The sequence below is a fragment of the Acyrthosiphon pisum genome, chromosome A1 (genome assembly GCF_005508785.2).
Source record: "Acyrthosiphon pisum isolate AL4f chromosome A1, pea_aphid_22Mar2018_4r6ur, whole genome shotgun sequence".
Lineage (NCBI taxonomy): Eukaryota > Metazoa > Arthropoda > Insecta > Hemiptera > Aphididae > Acyrthosiphon > Acyrthosiphon pisum.
Window position 1 is genome coordinate 72,409,749 of NC_042494.1, and position 27,659 is coordinate 72,437,407.

At 30.8% G+C, this 27,659-nt stretch overlaps 4 protein-coding genes across 4 annotated transcripts in view; 2 read left to right on the forward strand and 2 right to left on the reverse strand.

Annotated features, from left to right (window-relative positions):
* Positions 1–9,170: 9,170 nt before the first annotated feature.
* LOC100165454 (pre-rRNA 2'-O-ribose RNA methyltransferase FTSJ3) lies at positions 9,171–13,285 on the forward strand. Its single transcript, XM_001942802.4, has 12 exons — positions 9,171–9,372; positions 9,460–9,759; positions 9,830–10,137; positions 10,225–10,371; positions 11,044–11,292; positions 11,363–11,649; positions 11,715–11,788; positions 11,856–12,007; positions 12,098–12,395; positions 12,460–12,662; positions 12,740–12,927; positions 12,991–13,285. Exons 1-12 carry the CDS (start codon positions 9,306–9,308, stop codon positions 13,220–13,222), a joined length of 2,505 nt encoding a protein of 834 aa, XP_001942837.1. The 5' UTR covers positions 9,171–9,305; the 3' UTR covers positions 13,223–13,285.
* A 3,227-nt stretch (positions 13,286–16,512) lies between these two features.
* Positions 16,513–17,655, reverse strand: LOC103308143. Its single transcript, XM_008181039.3, has one exon. The coding sequence runs from the start codon at positions 17,653–17,655 to the stop codon at positions 16,513–16,515; it is 1,143 nt and encodes a 380-aa protein (XP_008179261.3).
* Positions 17,656–19,493: 1,838 nt separating this feature from the next.
* LOC100166785 (neurofilament heavy polypeptide) lies at positions 19,494–23,741 on the reverse strand. The gene is made up of 5 exons (XM_008181032.3): positions 23,591–23,741; positions 21,186–22,063; positions 20,939–21,066; positions 20,671–20,847; positions 19,494–19,641 (listed from the first exon to the last, which is right to left on the reverse strand). Exons 1-5 carry the CDS (start codon positions 23,613–23,615, stop codon positions 19,557–19,559), a joined length of 1,293 nt encoding a protein of 430 aa, XP_008179254.1. The 5' UTR covers positions 23,616–23,741; the 3' UTR covers positions 19,494–19,556.
* Positions 23,742–24,033: 292 nt separating this feature from the next.
* LOC100161262 overlaps positions 24,034–27,659 on the forward strand; it is an 11,188-nt gene continuing 7,562 nt past the window's right edge. The window contains exons 1-4 of the mRNA XM_001942906.5: positions 24,034–24,359; positions 24,850–24,913; positions 25,429–25,609; positions 26,553–26,675. Of these exons, the coding sequence (XP_001942941.2) occupies positions 24,257–24,359; positions 24,850–24,913; positions 25,429–25,609; positions 26,553–26,675 (471 nt within the window). The 5' untranslated portion in view covers positions 24,034–24,256. The remainder of the gene's footprint in view (positions 24,360–24,849; positions 24,914–25,428; positions 25,610–26,552; positions 26,676–27,659) is intronic.

The following is a 27,659-nucleotide window of genomic DNA, read 5'->3' on the forward strand; positions in this document are numbered from 1 at the left end:
TTTTCAACGAATTTGCAGCAGTCTGTATTAATTTTGCATTTACCTACGACTATCTTTCTCTATACTGTTTATATCGCCGTTGTACGTAATATATTATTCAATAACAAAGTTACACGTTATTTTTTACTTAATTAATTAATCATTTCAACTTGCCAAATTTTACATAAATGTACAATAAATACAAAGAAATACAAAGAAATGTCTTCTATTATATATGTTTGGTTGGACTTCTAGGACCTAGGAAGATGTATTGTGCCAACTTTGTAATGTAGGATTCTTTCGGTTTTATTTAGGTTATTATAGTTATTACTTATTTTATTGTGAAAGTTTTTATATTTGTTAATTATCCATGATGAAAGGTACAGAGCAATTCCATGTCATTGTGCAGTTTATTTCACATGAGCCAGAGGACTTCGAGTGCCATTCTCGGGAATTTGATTTGGAGAGGTTGCAATTTTTAATTTTCGTTTGGGAAGCGGACAAGATATTATACTGGTCATGCGTGATGCGTATTTGTAAATTGTATTATTGCTAAAGTAGAGAACACATTTTAATCTGCAGGGAATGCTTAGATTTATAGGATTTTAACCATTGTGTATGCTTGATTGTTACACGTTATAATATGCACTTTTAAACATGGTAAGTGAGCCGTGCAGTATCTATATAGATTTTATAAAATAATAATAACAATAATAGTCTACAGCCGATAGCGATTAGCGATAAAGGTTTACTGATAAATTATATTATTATAATTATTTTGATAATACCTATATGACGTGAATCTTTCGTCTATCCCTATTTGTACTTATGCGTGTACAAAGTAAACCATACGTTGTAAACTAGTTATACCTAATAATATCCTCAGTAATAATTGCACTATTATGTTATACGGGCATCCTTTTTTTTCCTACTTTCGTGATTTCAAAATAATAAGTTGCCTGAAAGTAGTTGACCCCCAGAAAAAATATTAAGGGGGCAAACTTATCATATTATGGGTTCGTAAATTGTGATTCATTTTTGGTCCCCCAACAATTAGAGCCAAGTGCCACTGAAGTAGTTTTTCTATTTCCACGGACGTGAGATAGGTAGTCGCTACTAAAAGTGTTTATAATCAATAGTATAGTAGATAAAACTGTAAGTGTGTGTCGCGTGTGTACAACCGGCTTACGGTTTATGTAGAATCAGCATAATAATGTATTTTCACTGATCGGTGGACTAAGTGATCCGAGAGTTCAAGACAATTCCTAGTGAACTAGAAATTAAGTGTAAATGCTCTGCACTGTGGATCTTTAAGGCCTAATAGTGCATGGGTCCTAAATCCTGGTGGGATCCTTCTATAACAATTAAAAACTAAAATCAGTGGACTCTACAAGTTATCATCTTGCCTGTTAATATTTTGGATTTATTGTATTATTTTTGAACTATTGTTGTAAATTATAACCTTGTGAAGATTAATCGTAAAACTTTCTTATTTTGTGTGAAATATCAATTTTTATGGAATTTGTGGTAAACTGCATCTGCACGCAATGATAGATCCTGGTTCCTATAATATAGTCAAATATATTTAAAATATACGTGCGCCTATATAGATACCGAATTAGTTGTAGATATTGCGACATAAATAGTGAATCCTATTGATATACAATTAAATAGGTTCCGTTAATATTGATTTCAAGCAGTGGCGTCCACGATAATATCATACAAAACAATTTTCTTCCTATTTTTCCGATTCAAGCACTGTAGAACGGGGGATATATACTTGTATAAAGGTTTTTAGCGGATATAATCATTATCCTGCACAGTGAAAGATGAAAATATAAGTTTACATACTGATACGCATAGAGGTTAAGAAATATAATATCAACATAATACTTGTAATATTTTTTGTATGTATACGTTTTATATAGGTACAAGTATACAACTGCTGCAGGGTTTCGGTTATTTCACACTTTAGTCTTTACTGTTATCGCTTTATAGCTTATAGAAAGGTTAAAAATGTTTAAAAAAAAAAACTATAATACAGAGTTCGTCCGTTCAGTGGCGTATATACAAATAATTTTCACTATGGCCAATTTATCACTAGTCAACATAGCGCGACTAACATAGCCATAACTATACATTTTTTAGGGAGCTAGGTGGTTATAAATACAAATAAAAATTGCGCAATTTAATTTTATAATTATTATATATAAAATTAATTTTTTAATTCTTTTTTAAAAAAAATTGACAATTTCATAATATATACATGTATATTTTAATATTGTCTTACTATATGAATTGAACACATTAAAATCATCAAGGCAAGTACTGACAATCTAACATTTCCTTGTTGATTCCTCGAAACGATTTTAATCAACCGGCTAAATTAATCATGGTGAAAAACTGTAAACAATGTACAGATATACAGATATATATGAAATGGTCTACTTGAACCTGCAATTTCACTATGGACTCTGGCCTAGGGGACCTCCCAGTGGCGCAAATAGGGAGGGGGGCTTGAGGGGCTTAGCCCCCTCGAAAATAACTCAAAGCCCCCTCAAAATATAATAGTTTACCATTCTTAAAAGTATGTACCTATAAATTATAATTTTAAAAAAAATGTGTTGGGGCTTGAGCCCCCCTAAACATTTTTCCTATTTGCGCCACTGGGACCTCCCCCCTATATACGCCACTGCGTCCGTTCAGTTATTATTATTATATAGGCGGTTGTTGTCTTGACTTGTTGTTTGCACGGGAACGGAACGGATTTGTATTATTAAAAATAATAATATTCGCGGTGATACATTGCAGTTTGTGTATACAGATTACAGGTATACAAGACAGTACTTACAACCCAGCCATGGAAGTATCTACAAACACATTTCGGGCAAACAAGCAAGAAATAAAAATACGGCGTTTCGCAGGTTTATCACTGTGCCAACTGCAGTATGCAATGCGAAACATTCGGCCATGTGGGGGTATCACCGCAACATATTATTTTCATTACCCATATTGCGAATATTATATTATTTTTGTATACGAATTATTACACTATTTATCGTGACTACAAGAAAAATAACGGTTTTATAATATTCACGTTAACTTGAATGTGTATTGTACGGAACCTCTGGACTCCAGGAAAGGCACGGATCCAGAGCAAATATCTGGGGGGAGGCAACGATTTATTACAACACAAAATACAAATACAATTAAATACAATTTATTACAATATTGAATATAATATTATGTAATACACTTTATTCTTAATTTAATTTTTTTTCCAATAATGGTATAATCTTAATGTAATAAATCAATTAATGATTATATATCAAATAACCAAATCCAAACGTCTTTTCATATTGTAGTTTTTTCCAAAACGGTCAATTATTAGGTTTTATGTAAATAACTAAATAACTAAATAATTTTAAGAAAATAATAAATATATACCATATAACTAGTAACTTTTTAACTTTTACAAGTGGGCAGTGGTCAATTTTTCGCCAATTAGCATAGTAACTTGCGAACGCGGTTTCTCTAGTCTCTATTATGAGCGAAATCAAGTGGTAGAAGCTGCAGCCAGCTGGTGGCTATATAGGTACTCTAGCCTGTAACATAACAGATATCATCTATATCCCACACTTAAAACTATTTCAAATAATACCGATATCGAAAAAATTATATTTATATACCTATGTCCTATATATTATATGTATTATATATTTATATTAAAATAAACAAATTATGTGCGTGAATAAATAATTTTAATATTCACTAAATTTCTCTTTGATTGAAAAAGCAGAATAACAAAGATTTATGTATACAATATTATAAAAATTATCCAAAGTATTATTGACATTAATATTTTTTTTGATTCGTGGTAATAACTAAAAGGTATAATATATTTGGGGTTTCGGGGGCAAAGCCCCTGCTGGTAAATTTATCACGCAGTAAAATACCGAATCTAGTCTCCCCCCCCCCAAAAAAAAAAAAAAAAATCCATCAAATGTACTAACAAGAGTATGTTATTATTATAACGCAATAACGGCTGAGTTCGACGATAAAAATATTCGTTCGATTTTACACTCGCGGTGGCCTTGCATATTATATAGTCGTGTCGGGCCGTCGGGCAGTTAACCTACATAATATTCTATATTATACAGCAATATTTCTAACAGGAAATCGGTAACATTCGTCCGAGTTAAAATTATTATTTTAAGCTAGCCGCCGGGATTTATAATGTCGTGCGATCGTGCAGGGTACCTATCTGCGCAGCGATTTTTTCAATCACTTCCGCACCGAATTTGACGACTTGCGTCAACAACCGCGACGTGTTATTGAACTCTGTTGTGAACCGATGACGACTGTTTATTTGGACGTCATGACCTATATTATAATAATGCAATATTCTAATATACTCTGCACCCAACATTATAATATAAATTATGTAGGTATGTATTGTATCTTGTATGTACAATATTTAATAATCGTATAAACAATATTACATATTACATATTACAGACGATAATCGGAAGATCGCCAAAAGGTATTCTGTTGGGTTTCGAAATTTGGACCAGGTGGGGTAAAGGGACATGATATTTTGATTATATTAACCATTATTAACTGATTTGGTAGGTATAAGTGTATAACACGCGTAAAAGTCGCATTATATAGATGGAATATAAACAATTATTGTACATTCCATCCTATTGCTAGACGCTACAACGCTATGACAATATGTTAATCACTTTCACTTTATCTATACTTTTTATAATATTATAAAGCTGAAGTTTGTTTGTTTGAACGCGCTCATCTCATGAACTACTGGTTCGAATTTAAAAATTATTTTTTGTGTTGGTTAGTCCATTTGTCTATAGGAAGGCTATATAAAAACACGCTACGACCAATTAATAGAAGTGCTCAAACAGGGGTTTTGAGATTTACGATGGAAATATTTGTTTATAAATGGTTGCTATTGGTTATAGGAGAAATAATAAATAGAAATAGTATTTATTTATTATTGGTTAATCGGGCAGATCAGGTACAAGCATGCATCAAATCGAATTTTCACACATTGCCTACCAGGATGGCTGAGTTGCACTTACTGCAGTGATTTACACCAAAAAAGAGTTGAACAATCACAATTTTTTTGTCATTTTTTACGGGGCATGAAGTGCGCAAGATCAGCTATATTATATATAAACGAATGTTTGTTGTATTATGTCAAAATAAACTTAGTATAACTTTGATACTTTAGAGTTAAATCTTACACTTACGTACAAACAGCACTGGGTTCGCGATCTATCGCAGGTAGATTGCCTACCTGATAATACACAGCTGCGAATCAGAATTTTTATTCCAGGCAACAGAAAAGTTAAGATAAATTTTGAACACCATAAACCGAATATTAAACAACGAAGTGCACAGGATCAGCTAGTATAATATTATATATAACAAAATAAACATTACAATTCTACTTAGTTATTATATTAATAACAATAAAATTTACAAATCAATTAAAATGTAAATTCATAATAATATTTTCTATCATTACATTTTCTGCACGTGATAGTCGTTAATATTATGTTTTAAAGACGTAATTTATTAGAAAAATGTTTTATTATGTACCTATAAATCGCCGTGGCACGAAGTTTCGCATCCGAATATTAAACCTAACTTTTTAAAAATATCACCACATATATGTATGAAAGTCACGTAAACTTCAGTTCCATGACGAAAGTTTCATCGCTTTAAGATAAACAATATTGTTCGAATTGGCTCGCTGTAATGAGTTATAACTACCTAGTTATAGTTATAGTTAATTATTTTTTACATTTATTTAATGTTTTGAAACAATTTGTTTTAGTGAAAATATTGATTAGTGATTACCAGGCTATTACCAGGCTATTACCATACTGTATATAATGTCACCTAAACGTTTATGATGTGTTTTACTAGGTACAAAATTACAAAGTTAATTTACGTTTCTGATAAAGGTGTGCGTAAAATTATATCGTCTTTGACGTATTAGTAATGCAAAATTTGTTTGTAGTTCATTTTCAGTTTGTCATTGTTGTCAGTCACTAGTCTGTTATATTAAAAAATAAAAAGTAATTAAAAACGAACAAACACAAAATTGCTATAAAAACTGCTTCATCCTGATCGGTGCTTACTTTTATTATAGGTACCTATACTCATATAAAAGTTGATGAAGTAAAACTTACAGCAAAATAATTAACCTACATTTATCAAATCTACAATTTCTCATTGTCATAGTTTTAATTGTATGAAAATTGTAATCCGTAAACGGTAAACTATTTAACAAAAAACAATTTATAGCAAAAAAACTAAAGTTGTAGGTAATCTGGTAATAGGTATCAGGTAGCTGTATAATAATGCAGTGTCGGCATTATACCATGTAAAATCCTACGTCGCAATTTTGGAGCAACAAAGAAGTTATGGCATTAAACCAATATTATACTATATTTTTACGGGTTGGTTTGTAACTTATATATTTTATACGTCAAAAATAACAAGAATCAAAAAGAACTAGTCTGGAGAATAATTTAAATTAAGACACTCGTTTTAGGCTTGGTATACGGACATACGGTGGTAACCTTTGGTGACCCATGGGCCATGATGGTGTATTAACTACACAAGTGTTTTGCGTAGTTTTGTGCAATTTTTTAATACATGAATATTCTATTAAAAATAGATTAATGCATAACCTTGCAATAGATTAATGTTAGATTACAAATATTCCACCTTGCATATATAATCAATAATTCACATACATCTAAATATATAATTATTTTAACTAGGCATTTTTGAGATGTCTATAATATATACTGGGTAAGTATATACAACAGTAACGTCTATAAAAATGCAATATTTTTATCTTAGGCTTAATAAATAAATAAATAAATAGTTAATTGGAGATGGCTGGGGGGTTCAAATTACAAATATCTTACGATCATGTTAAAATTAAAATACCTAATAATCGTATTTTTATGTATGTAATATAATTTTAAATTGTTCCGGAGTTTTTAAAATAAATTTAAGCAAATAATATTTTGTTTTAATAATGTTGATATTTTTAAACTTTAGGGTGACTTTCTAATATTTTTCACATGCGAATAAAACCTGCCTCCATGCCTCTATATATTATATTATATTTTTGATATCAGAAATTCAAAACAGAAACTAATTATACAAGAAATACAATCTAGATCAATGGTCCTCAATCTAGGGGGGGGTGTGTTGCGTGTATATCCTATAATACACATTCTTCGATCGTATTTTGGTGAGGGAAGGCGTGACCTTATACAATAGTACGAAAGGAGACGTCATAGATCTCAAAAGGTCATCGATTAATCTAATTTGAACAAATCTATCAAATATAGGTAACCGCTCAACTTAAAAATTGTAGATTTTCAATGTATATTGTGTAGGTACCTCCTCATCATTGAGTAATACACTTTTTGATGGATATATTACAATGTCCATTAAAATGATAATGATGAATCTTTGTATACGATTAAACAAAATTCTAAGCGACAACAGTCTAACTTTTTGGTTACAAGGTTACTAAACAATTATTTTAATAATAATATTCAAATTTTAACAAAATATATTGATGATAGATACTGAGTGAAGCGATAAATGTATTGATTTTACGATGAAGTGATCTTCAAATGATAATAGAAGTAGTAGAAAGTATTGTAGAAAATTGGTTCCAGTTGATACTTTTAGGAGGTGAAAAACTTAAAACTACATACTTTTACTGTTGATAATAATAAAATAATAATGAATATAAATAAAAACATCAATGAAGAAGTTAAAGAGTTAAACATGGATATTTGGACGTTATATACTTATATTTTAAGTGATAGATTACTAATTAGTTATAATTTATAATTACCTAATGTAGGTACATGATTATACATTTTAATCAAATATTGTAAAGTCAGTTATATACAAATTGTCAGTTTATTATTATTTAAATCAAATATTGTAAGGTCAGTTATTAGTTATTACTTATTAGAATTAAAATTAGAAGTACCTATAATGAAAATTTTGTTTTTGCACGTTTTTGCACATTTTAACATTTTAATTGCACATTTTTTAGATTTTAGCTGCACAAAAATCCGGTCTTTAGTTATAAAATATAGTTTCTCGCTTGCCGGGCAATTGCTCTAGACCCACATAGACCCATAGACCACATAGACCCATGACGCCATCTCCCCCAGTTAACGGGAGTTTACAATTATACTGCTGCAGGTAATAATACCAAAGACCAAAACACCAAGTGGCCTACGAGATTACATCCGGTTGAATTCATTATTACCTATATATGTAGATAAAATATAATTATGATAATAAATAAATAATAATGTATATAAATTAATACATAATATATAATTTATAAAAATTAAGCTAAACATGACCAATCATCATGGAGCATGATTAATTATTTCACCTAATATAGTTTTTTATAGTCAACCCCTATTTACTTATATATATTAATATCACCTCAATCTTTAAATCCTTTAGTATCAACAAATTCAATTAATGTTTATTTACTTTTATTTTCATTATTCCTATTTGACTACTGTGCACTATAGATATATACAACAAATAGATAACCGTCTTTATACTACAGCTGTGACAGTTGAAATCGGCCGCCATTTATAAAGCAGGCAATGTTAAAGGCTCTACATATAATGGGTATGCTATGCCACCATTTTGCGACTCATTTATCAATGATAAAATGATAAAATAAAGGGAGAGAAATTCATATTCATATAACATTATTAGTCGCAAAATGGCGGCGTAGCATACCTGTATCCATAGTGCCCTAGGAATGTTTACATTTATGATTTATTTTACATTGATTTATATACATATATATTTATTTATACATATATACTGTGATAATATTATTTTGTAAACATTGCCTGCTTTGTAAATGGCAGCCGACTTCGATGACAAGAAGGAGACGGCTGTCTATATAAAACTATCTATAGTTGTTGTGTATATCTATGCTGTGCACTCGTATTTGTAATTATTCAAATTCTCACGGAAACCCGCGAAATATCCATTTACAATAGCTTTGGTATCCGCGCACGCACATTGGCCGTGTATCACGTGTATACAAAAGCACATAACCTAACAAGATAACATATCACTATACTTCTTAGTTATTCAAAAACATTACTTATTCAAAATTTGAAATAAGTACAATGAGGATAATATAATTTCGATTATTATTAGTGACTTTGTCACATATTGTATTAAATTCATAGCATCCCTTGCCCGTGCACATCAAAATGGGTAAAAAGAGTAAAATCGGAAAACAGCGTAAAGATAAGTTCTACCATTTAGCTAAGGAAACCGGTTAGTAATTTTTTTTCTGATTTATTACAAAGTCCAGTCGTGTCTGTAATAACGATCCTTTCTAAACTCCATGTGACATTTAAACAGGATTCAGATCTCGTGCTGCTTTCAAATTACTCCAGTTGAACAGAAAGTTCGAATTCCTGCAGAAAGCCCGTGTTCTTATTGATCTTTGCGCCGCTCCTGGAGGATGGATGCAAGTGGCCAAACAAAATATGCCGGTGTCCAGCATCGTTGTAGGTGTCGATTTGTATCCGATAAAGCCCGTACCTGGTTGTATATGTTTAACGGAAGACATTACAACTCCACAATGTCAGTCGGCTCTCAACAAAGAGCTTCAAACATACAAAGCGGACGTTGTGCTGAATGACGGAGCTCCCAACGTTGGTCAGTATACATTTGATCTTTTTTAAATATTAATTTTTATTATAAAATGTATTAAATTGTATCTGTGTAGGTCAAAATTGGATTTACGATGCTTATACTCAATCTTGTCTCACCTTAAGTGCGTTGAAGTTATGTTGTCATAATCTCAGGGAAGGCGGATGGTTCATTACTAAAGTTTTCCGCTCCAAAGATTACAACGCCCTTATGTGGGTTTTTAAACAACTTTTTAGGAAAGTACATGCTACCAAACCTCAAGCATCACGTAGCGAGTCTGCTGAAATATTTGTTGTTTGCCAATATTACTTGAAGCCATCTAAACTAGATATGCGTTTCTTTAATCCAAGCTATGTTTTCAAAGACTTGGAAGTCAATCCACGAGTAAATGATTTATATTTTTTATGTTAATAAGTACCTATTATATTATATTACATATATATATATATTTATACGTGTATGTGTTTTTAGGTAAAATTAGATTCTGAAAGCAAAACCCAAAAGAAGCCAAAAGCAGAAGGTTATCCTGATAACGCGACCATACTATTTAAACAATTGCCCGTTTCAACTTATATGCAATGCAAAAATCCAGCCATAGCATTACAAGATGCATATGAAGTAAGTTATTAATAGTTATTAATATACTCCAGTGGCGCAACCAGGATTCATTCAGGTGGGGGGGGGGAGTCCAAAAAAAATGTATTTAACTACTGTTTTTCTGTCCTTTTCCTGAGTAGGTATATGCATACATTTCATTTCTTAATAAACACAATTTTCCAAGTTTAAGACCAATAAAAAAAAAAAAACAATTATATTATTTACATTTTTAAATTTATATTTACAATGTATGTTAATTAATTATTATCGAATTTGATGTGTTATCAACAAAATACCTAATGTCCAAATCTAATCTAATAACTAATAAGTAATAATCAATACATTTTGATGAACATTTCACGGAAACTTTAAAAATTAAAAATAAAACTATGACATAAGCCAGGGGGGGATGCACTGGGATCTTTACACCATATTATTAACATAGTTTAGTATCCCGGTGCTGGATAATTTTACTCCGGTTTGAACCAATGAATTTATAGATAGTTTACTGGCCAAAATTTCACATATTTACAAATTTAATTTTTTCTTTGTATTTAGACATATAGTAAAACTCACTTAAGATGCTTTCCCGCAAAGCTACTCTTTTGAACTGGTTCCTTAAAGAGCGTCTTAAGCAAGTTTTACTATAGTTATTATGACTTTTAATTGTTTGATTTGTTTGCCCTTTTTTAGATTGTTTTAGATGATCCAATTATAGCGAACCACCCTAGTACAACAGACGAAATTAAAGAATGTTGCAAAGATATTAAAGTTTTAGGCCGAAAAGATATAAGATCAATAATGAATTGGTGGAAGGTGTTCCAAGATAAAGAAGAAAATGTTGAATCTGGGGAAGCTGACGAAAATAAGGAAAATGATGTTGAGCTTTCAGAAGATGAAAGAGAATTGGATGATGTCGATAAGGAAATCAAAGAGTTACAGGTGTGTACATCTAACACATTTCGTTGTTATATATTTTGAATTGTTTTATATTGATCGATGACTTATGTAGGACGAGGAAAGAAGAGAATTAAAGCGCAAGAAGAAAAAGACCAACAAAGAAAGAACAAAGCTACATACTCAAATGAATTTAAAAATGGTACATAAAGATGATTTGGGACCAACTGAAGAACGTGAAACTGGTGTATTTCAACTTTCAAATATAAAAACAAAAAAAGCTTTAGACACTGTAATTGATCAAGAACCAGATATAATTGATTCTGAGGATTCTGATGTTGAGATTTTGCCTAAAAAAGCAAAATATGATCCAAACAAAACATACCTCGACAAATCTGGAATGTAATAATGAAAAATTATCATTTGTAACCTTTACTTTCATTTTATCACCTATTTTATTTGTGTAGGTTTTACCGTTCAGATGAAAGTGCATCAGAACAAGATTCATCAGATGAAGTTGATAGTGATACTGAAGGATTAGGTATGTTGAATGTTGTTTGTTTTTATAAAAAAAAATGCATTCATTTAAATTGTATTTGTTTTAACAGGTTTTACGGATAAAAATCTATCATCAAAAGCATTACCCAAAAAAAAAGTAACTTTTTCTGATCCTAACGAAAACCATCCTCTGATAACTGATCTTGATTATCGAGACGTAAAGGACAAACGTACTTCTAAAGCTGAACTTTGGTTTGACAAAGTAAATAACTATACAATTATAATATTATATTTAATAGAGTTATGGAATGGTTGAAATTATGAATAGTTGAATAATTATAATTTTGCATAGGATGTGTTTAAAAATGTAGAAAGAGAAGAAGATGAAGATTACGAATTAGAAAAAATGGCTGCTGTAATTAAATCTAAAGGCGGCAAAATGTATAGAGAGAACTTAGATGATGATGATGATGATGACAATGAAAATGAAAAAGTTAATTTAAAAATGACCAATAAAAATATAAAAGTGAACCAAAAAGATGATGAAACTACAGACTCTGATACTGAATCTGAAATCAGTGAAGCTGAAGATCAAAGTGCTGCAATACCCATAAATGAATGGGATGATAAACCTGTACTCACACTTGCAGGTGAAGGAAAAGCAATATTATTAATTATTTGGACTTCATACTTAAATGTAATCGTTATGAATAGGTAAAAAGAAGAAGAAGAGGAATGCTAGAATGTTAGATGATGACGGTCTTGCTTTGGGTACAATGATGGCTTCTTCAAAAAAAATGAAAAGAGACATTATTGATAGTGCCTGGAATAGGTTTGCGTTCAATGATGAAGATCTGCCAGATTGGTTTGTAGATGATGAAGCAAAACACATGCGTAAACACGTGCCTGTACCTAAGGTATATTTAAAAACATTTTATTATCTATCAGTTTTTGTAAACATAATATTAATTTTATACTATTCATAATGATTTAGGAACTGGTGGAAGAATTTGGCAAACGACATGAAGATATAAATATAAGACCTATTAAAAAAGTTGGTGAGGCTAAGGCTAGAAAGAAGAAGCGTGCACTACGTCAAATGGAAAAGGCAAAGAAGAAGTTGGAAGGTGTTGTAGAAAATTCTGATGTTACAGAAGCTGAAAAAGCTCGACAAGTCAGACAGTAAGTGTTTAATATGATTTTTTTCAGTGATACAATTTGTTTTAATAAACATTTTTCTTTTAGGATTTATAAAAAATTGAAACAACCTAAACAAGAAATTAAATATGTTGTATCCAAAAAACACACAGCTGCCAAGAGAGCGAAACGTCCAGCTGGCGTGAAAGGACCTTACAAGGTAGTGGATCCAAGAATGAAAAAAGATATGCGTGCTAAAATGCGTATGGACAAAAAGAAATCAAATAAAAAAGGTGCTCGAGCTAAGCCGTTGGTCAAAACACGACGAGGTCACAAATAAAATGTGTATTAAAAAATAAAAAAAATACTTATTATATTACATTTATTTCCTCTGTGACTATTATTGTTGTTGTATTTATTCTAATTAGATTAACTTTTCCATCTGTTCACAAATACGTTTATGTTTTCATTCCTAATTACTACTTCCAAAATTATAAATTTGTATTATTATTTTTTTAATTAAGTAATTATGACTTATGCGTATAGATATAAAAATTACTAGATCCTGGTTTGTTGTAAATAATTTTCAACTTATAAAAAAGGCAGACATTCTTAATATTATGTTGTCATTAGTAAAATCCATGCAATCATTTTTGGACTACTTTGTATTATACTTAAATTACTGTTTTTTTCTTCATAGGGGAATATGAATTTATTTAGAAAAAAAAATTAAATATTTAAATAATTTGCACTTTATAATTACCCAAAATTACCCAAAACATTGCAAGCTTTTTATTTTAAGGTCAAGATATTAATTAAATAACTTTTATAATATATATATTAAAAATGGAATGTTTACTATACAAATAATAATAATTACTATAATTATATGAATAACAAAGAAAGTTTATTTATTAGTTATATAATATGTAATAAATAAAAGTTATACACATAGACATATACAAAGTTAATTAAAAAAAACTCCAAAGCTACATTGTTAATACTTTGTTATTATTTATGTTCAGAAACATAATAATTTATAATATACTAAAAAATAAGTTTATAACTGAGTCTCTAGCTATATGTGTTGGCAGTAAAAAAATTGTGCAATACCCATATTATGCCTGAATTTGGAGTGGAGGCATAATGAACGGTATTTCACTTCCATATCAACTTCATAAAATCTTATATAATATATCTATTATCTAACATATTTTTACACTCGTGTTTTTCGAATTTAGGTACATTATAAGCAAGGGCGTCCGCAGGGGGGGCAAGTAGGGGCAGTTGCCCCTCTCTTGGCTTTTTTCTGGTTGATTATCATATATTATTATTGATGATTTGAATGTTCTAAAAAAACTAAAAATGACCTAACAGTTCTAAATAGTGCACTAAATTATTTTTATTTTTAATATTAAAGATAAAAATTATAATTATACGTTTTAAACTTTTAAATGATTGTAGAAAAGTTTAACAGACAGAACTTATCATTTAGACTACCTTTTTAATCTAAAAATTAACTATTTTTTTTCTATACCTATAGGTTTAGACTTAAGATCATATATTTATTGTAAAAATCATATAACATGTGAAAATTTCAAATTTAAATTTATAAAAAATTTCAAAATGCTCTAAAAATCTTTAAATACATAAAATAACCTTACATTTAAAATCGTCAAAAAATTCAATGTATTTATGTTATAAAACGAGTATCCCGTAGATTTGGAAAACAACGCAAAGTGCATTATAATCCCAACCTCAATCATTAGGTACCGTTGTAATATACAATATCGCAAAATAAACTGTTTAAAAATAAAAATATATATTTTTTTTTTACACTCGATTCAAGGGCCAGAACTAAGAACGTTGCTTTTATAGATTATGATATGTAGTGGTGGGACCAAGTGCAATACTGTAGTGTCAACCAAGTTTTTACTTTTTTGTAAAAAAAATTTAAATGTTCATAAAATAGCTACAACTTTTCAAGCTCGAAATGTTTTATTTTATGAATTACCTAAAACTATAAAACCAACGATAACATTTTTTATCTATTAAAAAATAATGTATTTGATAATTTAAAATGACATAACGATTAATTAAAATTAATGCAGCAAGATTAAGTTTTTAACTAACAATGTACGTATAATTCATACATTTTTTTACATTCCTTGTCTATATGAAAGAAAATATGTCACAAAAATACTTTATAGGATAGTGAGACAAAAAATGTAAAAAGGAAAATATTTTTCCCTCCCCTTGACAAATTCCTGCGGACGCCCTTGATTATAAGTTGATAAGTTTAAGAACAATTTCGTACGCGCTATTTTACTTTAATACCTACTTAGTCTCCACGTCTGTATATACAATATACCCCTACATCATAATATACTTATACATTTATATAATTATATTAGTAAATTTGTAATTGTATATTCGTATAGAAACATTCTTTAGCATGTATACATTTTATAAATTATTATTACTTAAGTATTGATCATTGTACACAATCAGTGACAGATCTTCGATATTTTGATAGAGGAGGGGGGCACATATAAATTGTATAATTTGAGTTTAATTAATAATACTATAAAGTATTAATAAATATACATACTTCTCATTTTTAAGCAATAATGATTATAATATTGTCGATAGACAATTTACAGGGGGACACGTACCCCTCCCCTGAATCTGCCACAGTACATAATTTTTTCAAATAAAAAAATGTTTATGTAGTTTGCCATTTTGAGGGGCCACATTTAACTGGGAAAAAAAACTGGAGGCCAGCTGACCTCCCCACACTGGGTCCGCCCCTGATATACTTATATAATTATATTGTGTGATCAACTCTTAAAGCGGTAGACGTGTTTGGAATTGTAGATGATTAATGATGACTGATGAGTGGCGGGTTGGTGTGGGCTGGTAATTTTTTAGGTTTGCCAACAGGAAAATAAAATATGATTTGCGCCACTAGACGGCTGAAGTAGGTGCACTAAATAGGTACTACTCTACTACAATATGTCATTAAATATAGTATTATACTATTATATATACCTATAGGCTATAATATATATATAGGTATCAATATTATGGATAATTATTGGAAGACAGCTAGGGAAGCCGAATTCGGTACTATTATTAGGATCTACAATTCAGAATGAATGCGACTTGTTCAATTATTATATTATTAGGTATAGGTACTACAATACAATTATAATTTAAAAATTACGAAAAAAGTTTAATATTAAGTATTAATTAGTTTCAAAGAAAAAAGTTTATTTTAGAAACCACATTGTTTAAATTGTCAAACGATTTTATTTTTATGGTTCTATGATTCTATTCCTATTGGTCTCTTCGAATACTTAAAACAACACATGTATCATAAATATCTACAATATATTTCAATAGGAACACTGCGTCAAAGTATAATATAACTTTGGTGTCGGGAGTTTCTGTTTTTTACCATTTCGGCAATATAGAAACGAATAAACAAGATGAACTACACAACACTCGGAAACGCAAACAATTATCATCATGACATGAAATGAAACTTAGAAAACTAAACTGCGACAATTGGCCCAAAATAGAGTCGGGACAACAAATAAAAACGCCAAGATCATCACGCACGAATATCTATAAGATCTCGTTGCTGTCGTCGGCCGCGCCGCCATTCAGGGGGCGCAATAGCGCCCTGGGACCGGTGCAGTCCACGTTGCCGGTGGTGTACTCGTCGTAGTTGGACTCGACCGTCCACACCATGTTCCGCCAGCCGGCCGCCACAGCTGTCGGCGTCAAGTACAGGTAGCTACGGTGGACGAGGACGAAGCTGCGCACTTCCAGCGGCCGGTTGACGTCCCACGCCCACACGTCGTTGCCACCACCGGTCGTCCGGAAGTAGACATTGGTGCCCCTGTCCGAACCCAGCACGTGCATGCTCACCGGCTTGACGCCCACCTCAGACACGGCACCGTACGTCACGCTCTCGCGAGACCACGCGTCCAGCGCGAACATGTAACCGCTGTGTCGGTACGTAAAGTACAGGTAACCGCGGCCGGCCATGCCAACGGGCACCAGGTGCAGAACGGCGCGCCGGTGACTGTCGACCGGTATGGTCTCGGGCAGCTGAATCGCGTGCAACCGGCCGGCGTCCACGTCGTACACGATGATCTTGTGCCGGCCGACGTCCGACACGTACACATTCAGCCGGCCACACAACGTGCGCACCGCCACAACGTACTCGAGCACGCTGTCCGGCCATGTGATGGCCGACAGGTCGGTGGCCCCGATAACCATGTGCGTGGTCAGATTGACGCTGATCAACTGCGCCGGGCCCTGGCGCAGCGGCTTCCACATCACGTTGATGGTGCCCGTGTCCAGTGCCCACAGCACGCCGTTTTCGATGTACACGTCGACGACGTTTACGATGCAGGTTGTGGTGCCACGGCCGCTGCACAACCCGTAACTACTATAATCGGGATACGGCCGGATGTCCGGTTCGAAGTCCATCACATCCAACCGGAACACGCCCAGTGACCACGGCACGCCGGCCTTCATGAACCTCGGCATGGCCACGTAGGCACGCTCACCGTCCATTTGGAACCCGTGCACGAGTATCTTACGCGGTTCGTACCGGCCGAACAGTATGTCGCTGCTTTCCTCGGCCACCGATGGCCACTCGAGGTTGGAGCCGGACAACAAAAACGTGCCGTAGTTTTCGGCTACCGCGAGCCACGACATTTCAACAAGCAACACGAACGTCGTTTCTATCAAAACCATCATTGACGCCATCCAACTCAACATAAAAGTCAAACCACAAATGTGATTAAAATAAAATTTGATGTTTAATATCTCTATATTATTAACAAGTTGGTATGGAAACAATGAACTTTGGCATTGGTCTTACGTGTGAATGTGTGATCAACCGGTTGTTGATGATCTACATTTTTACATTTCACCTTTACAATGTAACGTGTATTTAATTAATTTCTAATAAAACATGTTTTGTCATCTCTGAAGGCTCAAAATTTGAATAGCGGACAGTTGTTGAAGTTTGTGATATTTAGAATGGACTTTTTATTTCCAACGTGTGTTCATTATAAGTTATAACTAATTATTCAACGTATGTTGGCTGCTGAATTTTATAGATTAATAGGGCCAGGGCGTGGGTGTTTATATTATGCTGTAAGGACAGGATATAAGAAAGACTATTTTTTGTAGTTGAACTACGTATCCTGTTCGTGAAACACCATCAATACAATTATTCATAGAGGTTATTCTTAGAACAACGATTAGAAGCGATGAATGGAAACCGTATGCTTGTTTAAAATATATTTATTTCAATACAAATTACAATGAAACCAGGATTGGAAAAAACAAAAAAATCGTTGAAAATTGTGATTTTAAACAACAAAAAAGGTGGTAAAGTGGGTCTCACTCTGCTGTACAGTAGGTTAAAGTGAGTCATTGTCAGTCACTGACCTACCAGTGGTATAATTAGGAATTTGTCCTGAGGAGGGGGGGGGGGTATACATTTTTTAACACACAAAATATTAAATTTTCAAGTACATAATATAATATTATATATTATGAAGGCTCTGGGGGGATTTATCCCCCTTGTCCCCCCTTAATTACGCCCCTGTGTAAGTGTTGTTAAGAAACGATTCCTTTTTAGAGGAACGAATGAAGGAAATAATTCCCTTATTTTTTAAAGGAATAGGAACGTAAATTAATTCCTTATTTTTAAGAATAGAAACGTAAATATTATAATTCTTTTGTTTTTCTTAGAAATGTTTTAAAAAACATTTGGGGAGAAAAATTTCATTCACTTATTATGTTTTTATTTAATCTATAAAAATAATAGACAAAACTACCAATTTGTATTCACATATGATTGTGTTTTAATCATTTTGTTATTGGTGATTATGATGATCAGCGGCGAACCCAGGGGGGTGGACCCCGGGACCATACACCACCCCTTCCTTGGCTTATATCATACTTTTATTTTTAAAAATTTCCCCGAAATGTTTATCGAAAATTATTGAATTCCAAAATAAATTGGAAACTGAAAATGTCTGAAAACAGCTCAAAACAAGTCAAAATATTTTGAACGTTTTATGGTTTATAGAAAACGGTAATATAAACATCCAGTCAAAATTTCATATATCTACGGACGGTCATTTGTTTTAGAGTTACACCAGAAACCAAAATCGTTTTTTAGGGTAAAATTTTCAATTTATCGGAAATGTTACATGGGCATTTGAACAAGGCCATGTATCAGTCAATTAATGAAAAAGATTAACTACTTACAACCTTCTTAAAATATATTTAAAAAAGTTTACTGTGAATAAAATTGTAAAATTGACTTTATATGTAATAAACATTTTAAATAAATTAAATAAAAATTGCGTTTGCTTGTGTTCTGTAAGTCCCACGTTGAAACATAATCCCAGACAGCAAATGTTCAACTAAAAATTGTATTATGACATTATAATATTATTATAATGTTTTTATAATATCATCATTTAAAAATGCTGTCTGGGAAACTGGCCAGTAGATCTCCCATTAGATCGATGCCAGAAATATGTAAGTTGGGTTGACGTAAAAACGGAACGCAGTTTTGGTTTTTTAATTTTTTTTTATTTTATTAAAATAAAAGTAAATATGAAACAATCAGACGTTTATATGATACCAATTTTGTTTGCAACATCCAATGCATCATAATCCCGTGCTAATCGTACATACGCCTTCTTTTTGCCGTCGGGCCTAAAAATGAAATATTAATTACTAGTAAATACAAAATAACAAAGGAGTTGTTTTTAAAAATATCTTAAACTCAATATTATTCTCGAGCAAAATTTTAATAAAAACTATCAGTACAAATGTTCAATCATTTATTACAAGTAATATCTGATATTCTCAAAGTCATCATGTAATTAAAACAATAATTGTTTGAATAAAATAAGTATTTATGTATTAAATTAAAATAGCTAGTGAGTTATCAAAATATATTATCAGACGGATATCTGTCAATCATTTTGAATATCTGAGAGATTCTCATTAAGTCATCATATAACAGAGTAACCCTATGTCCTAGCTAGTGTGGGCGAGTGCGTGCGTTTTATATACTGACCATGCTGTTCTGCACGCAAAGCGCGTTGCCCGCATGCGGCAAAATACAAGCTATTTTGTTTTTCCCCGCATACATGCAAACCAGCTAGAACATAGCGTAATACTTAGTATACTTAGTTTTTTGACAAACAATACATATAGAGTATTGTACACAGTAAGCTCATTATTATAAATTATAGTAATAACCAATTAATATATACATTTGATCAAAAACTATCAGCATACATTTTTCAATCATCTATTACAAGTAATTGTAATATCTGATATTCTCAAAGTCATCATCTTATTTAGATAATTATGATCTTTTTTTTTATAATATAAAGAGTACTTAATTCATATTTTTAAATCAGATGGAAATATGTCAATCATATAATTTTGAATATCTGAGAGATTCTCAATAAGTCATCATATAATACATTATACTGATAAAACATTGTAAGTTAACATTAAATAATAAGTAATAAATATGTAGTACTTAAAATAAAAATATTACATTAATAGCAAGAGATTATAATTAGAAATTATCAGTTAATAGTTGTATCAATCATAAGATTAATTATAATTTTTCCGAGAGATTCTCATTAAATCATCACACAACTTCCAATGGTATAATAAATAAATAACATTAAAACTTAAAGCATATATTGGCATTTTGTGAATTACCTGATCAAAGTATTGACTTTGGCCACATTGATATCGTACATCTTTTTAACTGCAGCCTTTACATGGTGCTTATTGGCACGCAAATGTACAATAAAGACTAAAGTGTTATTGTCTTCAATTTTTTTCATTGCAGATTCAGTTGTCAAGGGGAATTTGATTATATTGAAAGCATCCATCCTAATCATTGAAACATATGTATATTAAAGATAATATTCAGCAAATTATAATTTCTATTATTAAACAGGAATAGGTAACTAATTTTATTTACCTATTTCTCTTGGGAACGGATTTCCTTGGGTATTTCGGGTTCCTCGGTGGCTGGAAAGTCTTAGGACGACGGAAGTGGACGGAATACCTGATCTTACGAATTCTAGTCCCATGGGGTCCTTTTAAAGTCTAAAAAATAAATATAATTAATTGAATATGAGTATGGGTAGTATGTGCATGAGTCAGAGAAAACACAAATAGTGCACTGAAATTCTACTTTCTAGTTATAATAATCAACTTTAATTTACCCTAATTTTGGACTTCAGTGCTTTCTTTACTGCATCACGTTTTGATCCAACTTTAACACCTTTAGCACCCTTGGCACTATCAGCTTTCTTTTCTTTCCTGAGCTTAGCGGCAGCAGCAGCAGCAGCACCCTTGATCATTTTCTTAGCTGCGGCTGATTTACCTTTAAGTGGTCTCTTAGATTTATCAGCAGCTTTGGTTTCTTTCTTATCTCCTGTCTTAGGTTTGGCTGCCGACTTAGGCTTGTCCTTCTTAGCTACAGTTTTTTTAGGTGCTTTAGGAGCAGCTGGATCAGTTGCCGCTTTCTTGGCTGCTGGGGCAGTTTTAGGTGCATCAGCGGCCTTCTTCTTGGTTGCTTCTTTTTTGGCCTTTTCTGGCTCCTTCTTAGATTTACTATCAGCAGCTTTGCTAGCGGTAGATTTTTTAGGAGCGGGTCCAGGCTTTTCAGTTTCTGTAGATGGTCGTTTGGTACCTTTGTCTGCACTCTTACCCTGTTTAGATTGATCAGCCTTCTTGGAAGATTCAGCTTTAGCTTTAGGTTCATCCTTCTTCTTATCTGCTGGTTTTTTGTCGGCAGCTGCTGGTGCAGATTTTTTGTCTGCTGGTTTCTTTTCAGGAGCTGGTTTTTTTTCAGGAGCGGATTTCTTTTCGGGAGCTGCTTTTTTTTCAGGAGCAGATTTCTTTTCGGGAGCTGGTTTTTTATCAGCTGCAGGTTTCTTGTCTGCAGATTTTTTTTCAGCGGGCTTTTTGGTATCAAGTAAAGGAGCTGGTGCAGGTTGCTTCTTTTCTGGTTTCTTTTCAGATGAAGCAGCTGCAGGCTTCTTTTCACTACCTGATGGTTTCTTATCTCCACCACCACTGCCTGAAGCAGCTGGTTTGGCTAAAATAAATAATGAAATTATATAATATAGCATTTTTAAATAATATTGTAATAGTATTTAAATAATATATATATATGGGATTAGTTAGTTCAACTATAAAATAAGACATCTCTGAGTGTACTAGATATTAAAAAGTATACTTAATTTCTTCTACAACAATTTCTTGTTACTTAATTCATGTTATAAGGCACATATTACTATGTAGTTTAGACAGGTTGTAATTTTCCAATAAAAAACAATTTATTTTCTACATTATTGAAATAATTTACGTAATAAATCAAAAGTTATAAGAACAATTTAACACAAGTGAGGAAAATTGAATGTTTGTATTAAAGGCATGGATAAGTATTACATAGGGAAAGTATCTTAAATAATATAATGCATTCAGTATAGATTTAAAATACAATTATAGTGTAGGTATCTATAACAAATTAAAAATATAAATATATATCATATAGGTAGGAATAAGTACATATTATATGCTATAAGAAAAAGTTTTTATTTTTAAAAGTAAAGCTGAGAATAAATAAAAATTTGAATTCACTAAGGTTTGGTATCTGTAATAGCGCATATAATGGTACTCAAAAGAGCATGCAATAGAAACTTTTTATTAATATTTGGTTTCAATTGCTGCATGATGAAAACGAGAGATCTACCACAACATGTGCGTTTAACTTCCTGAATTTTTTTTCTTCAGCCTCACAAAATTATAATTTTTCAAAAACAAACAAGATTTTCACAAAGAAAAATTGGATACGGATTTATTTTGTACACTCAAATCAATGTCAGAGTGTGATAGGTAAATTCCATGAGTTTTGCTGGTATACCACACTTATTATTGTACTAGAATGTAACGATACACTACAATTTATTCCTTGAATCCTGAATGCTACAATAGCTAACTAGGCAGCAACCTATGTTTTGAGTTTGTAGATTTTATATTTTTTCTCAGGCCCAATCATGGATGTACCATAAAATTACAGAACTTTCATATTAGTTATTTTAATGTCAATGTAGGTCGTTGTTATGAATAAGAGTGTAGTAAAATTAAAATACATTAGGTAGGTACTAAACAATTAAACCTTGCTAATTTATAATTATACAATCTAAGTTCACAATATTTATGGGTGAACAATAGATTATAGAAATCAACAATAACATTTAATATCTAGAAGAGGTTTATGTAGCACAGTAACAAAAAAGTTGGTTCAGAGTAGGTATTGAGTATTTGTATAGGGAAATTGAAATTATTCATTAGACACTAATGGTTACTGTCACGAATACTTCGATAGACATTAAATCATGACGTATAGCACATCCATGAGACTTGGTATTTTAGTAAGCACGCAATGACAATATTCCGAGCGAATTTATTAAAAATTATTTATTGTGACCGACCGAGAAAATAATTTGGTGACAGGCCATGTGCTTATAGCGACGGCACAAATTGGATTGTCGAATTTTCATATAAAATAATAATTTCAGCTTTAGTGTAGTAGTAATATAATAAACAAGTGTATAATTACCTTTTTTTTCACCTTTAGGTGGCATTTTACCGGATTATAAAATATTAAAAGATGTTGATGTAACTAAAAGAAGTAACGCGAACACAACTTTTCAGTGAAAGAATCAAGGAAAGAAAATTGTCGATTTGTTTATAACCTCAATTGACGGTAGTCGGTGACGCGCAGATACGTCAAGGAGGACACAAACTGGACTACTTTTACAATATGAAAATTCAAAATAAAAGTAATTTTATGGAAACAAAATATAATAAAATGATAATGTATATTTTAATTAAATGAATTGTGTTGTTTAGTTATATTTTAAATACATTTTACTCATTAAATATTAAACTTCATTAAAATTTTAAATTCTAATTATTTGTAAAAGTGCTTTGACTATTTCCTTATCATTTAACTACTTATCAAATATTTATCACAGTTTTGAAGTGATAACTGATAAGGCAATTTTATAGTTTTGAAAACAACCCATTTAGTTTTTTTGAATTGTTTGTGAAAGTTATATTCAATCTTCATTATTTTCATGCTTAATTGAGCACTAATGAGCAGTTCAATTTACAATTAGTTGGTATCGTCGAATCATTGACGAAGATGTTTGAGCATTAAACATTTAATTTTAGTTTTTCAGTATTTGGTTATTGTTACATATTTTAGTGAAACCTGAACATTATGTTTTCGTTAAGAACATGTTTTTGCGTTCTACATTTTGTGTTGTTGTTGGTATCAACTTTAGCTAGTGAAAAAGGAACTTCATTTCAATTACAGGAACATGGTAAGTTGTTCAATAAGTCATTGAATGACTTTCATTAAACATTTTAATACTGAGCTATTTAAAGATATAATGTAAAATAACTATGACATATTAAAATAGGTCTATGCAAAATAAGAATTATCATTGAGATCATATCAAACTATTATTCGGTAATTGAGTAAATGGCTGTAAAAAAATATTAACACAGTCCTAAGTTTAAGTGGCTAAAAATAAATATTTTCAATGACAACATACAATACTTAATTAGTTATATATTGTGCTAAATTAAAAAATAATTATCATAAATTATACCATTGATTTTAAATACTAGTATTTATACATAAACATTGATATGTATACCTATTTAGCACTTAATAATATAAAATGAATACCTACATATTATTGCCAACTATTTACTATATAAGTATCACATAATTTCAAATTTATAATGCTTAAAATACTTTGTACATTTGATATAATATATTGATAATGGCACACATTTTATTTTCAGATGTACCAATGCCATTTGATGTTATTAATGTAAAATCTACTGATAACTCGGAAAACCACAAAAAGTTAGTTAAAATTGTTATTAAATAATATATACTAGGTATTCTAAGACAGTGCTTCTAAATATGTGCTTATAAAATTATCAATAACAAAGGCATAACTGGAAGCTGATAGCCAAAAGGCAAAAATAACTTTTGAGTTGTGTCTTTGATTTACAAAATGTGTATATTTTTTAATAAAATGATTTTTTTGATTTAAAGTTAAAACATTTTACTAGTATAGGTAGTATAGGTTTTACTACTATATTTATTTTAAAATGTATACATGTTTATAATTTTTATTTTTTTATTATTATTAAAAACAAACAATTTTTATTAAATCCTTGTTAAAAGAGTGAAAGATTTACTTTTATTTTGTAGAATAAATTTTAATTTATTTAAGTGTGTGAAAACTTAATGATATGTAAACTTGTATTGAATATTATAATCTATCTTCTTATACTCAAAAGTTAGCAATATATTATATAATATAATTTTTGTATTTTCTATGTAGTTTGATGAATTTAATTTTTTAATTACAGATGGAATGGTAGATATTTACCTGACCGTTCACATGAAGAAAATTATGGTAGTATCTCAAGAATTGTTACTGAAAATGAAGATTTTGCTGTGGTAGAGCCTGTGTATATTGTGCCAGAACAAAAGAAAAGCATAGTAACAATGGGATCAATGGATATCAATTCTACGTGTGATGATGGAAAGGTTTTATTATAATTTATTTAATTATATACATATAGTTTATTAATATAGTAAAATTCCCTTAAGACTTTTCCGCATAAGACGCTATTTTCCGTCAGTCCCTAGACATTTCCTATGTTAGTCAATGTAAAAACCACTTGTTAAGACGCTCGGTTTTCTCTATCCCATTGGTTTAACGTTCTTTTGTTTAACAGATTACGACAAACTTTAGTAGGTTTGTGAAAATAAAAATAGAAATTTTACTTGATTACGTGTTCTTATTGTTGTATTGTTTTATTTTATCGCTATACCTATTTTATTATCACCTATTATTACAGTTTTACTGTATTTCATTGCATTATGAGATTTAGTAAGTCATTTTATATTATCGCTATACCTATTATAATTCAAAAAGTATTATCCTCTGTAGAAAATTCTGGGTTTTCTAAACAAAATAGAAAACTTTCTTGTTGAAACGCATTGTCAGTATCGTAAACACACAAAGATATTTCAATATTTTAATAAACAATAATAAAATATTTAATAACAATATTTTTTAATTAAATTCAGTAGCAAAAAATATATGTATGTATATAATTATAGTTAATTTATTAGTGTATTGCCCATTAAATTATATTCAATAATATAAAAATTAACTCGATATTTCAATCACTTCATTTTTTTTCATTCCTGCTTAAAACGCTCTAGAGAGCTGGTCCCTTAAAGTGCGTCTTAAGCAAGTCTTACTGTACTTTCAATCATAGACGGCACTTGGCTCTAATTGTTGGGGGGGGGGGGGCAAAAATTAACCACAAATCACTGACCCATTCAAAATAATAATTTTATCTTCTCAATATTTAGATATTACAATAAAAATATTATGGTATAGTTAACTATAATTTGTTCATCAATAGGAACATTGTGGAATTTAACAAAGATTCATGATTATTTATTTATATAATTTTAGACAAATTTGACAAGAGATTGGGATGGATCATTTTACAATTATACGTGCATGTTGAGTGATACTTTACCAATATCTGATATTCAACCATTATTGGATAGAGATCTTGTGCCTAAATATTATGTGGTAAATATTATTAAAAATATATTATATTATCATTATAGAATTTCGCTATTAAATAACTATTATTAAAAACAACAACATTATTTTTCAGTTAATTATATTTTGCCTTGAGTTTGGCTAATGATGGTTTTGGGTACTCATGCTGACAACTAATTAATATTAATAATAACAATCTTGCTGGTTTAATAGATTTCTAATACGTGGCATATTTACTTCAAGTATTTGCCATTAGGCAATATAATATGTAGATTGTAGATTTAATATTATGTAAAAATTATTTAACATTTTTAATTATTTTAAATGCTTATTTAACCTAACATCAAGGATTATTTTAAGTTTAAACATAAATGTACTAAAAATATAAAGAAAAGAAATGTAATACAATATACTAAAAATTAAGGTAATTTACATACCCGTTTTTGATAAACAAAGTCAAATCCAAATGTATGTACATTTTTTAAATTGAGAAATTAAAAATTAAAATTATCATTGTAATTATAAATACATAAGGGGTTTGCCGATATAGTATTTTTTTTGTGGTATTACATTTTGGAAGAAATAGTACATTTTTGCTTTTAACAAATTATTCTCATTGGAGATCTGCAATTAATATCACTAGGCTGGGATTTCAATGCAATTATAAGTGTAGTTTAGGACATTTTTGTGTGGGAGGGGGGGGCTGATAAAATTCTCAGCCCTAAATATCAAACTGTGTCTTTTTTTTTAAATGTTGGAATGTTATCTGGAGGTTCTTTTTTATTGGGCATTACAGTGCCGTAGCCAGGGGGTGGGCACTGGGAGCACGTGCCCCCCCCCCCCCGAAATTTTTTTTTAGCTTGTTTTATATTACATGTTTGATAAAAATTAAAAGTTAAGGCTGTCGAAGTGAACCATTTTGAAGGGGTTGGATTTAGAAAATATTGTACATCCATCATTAGTACTATATCTATGTGTGTAGTGACTGATCATTAGTGTGTGCGAGTTCCC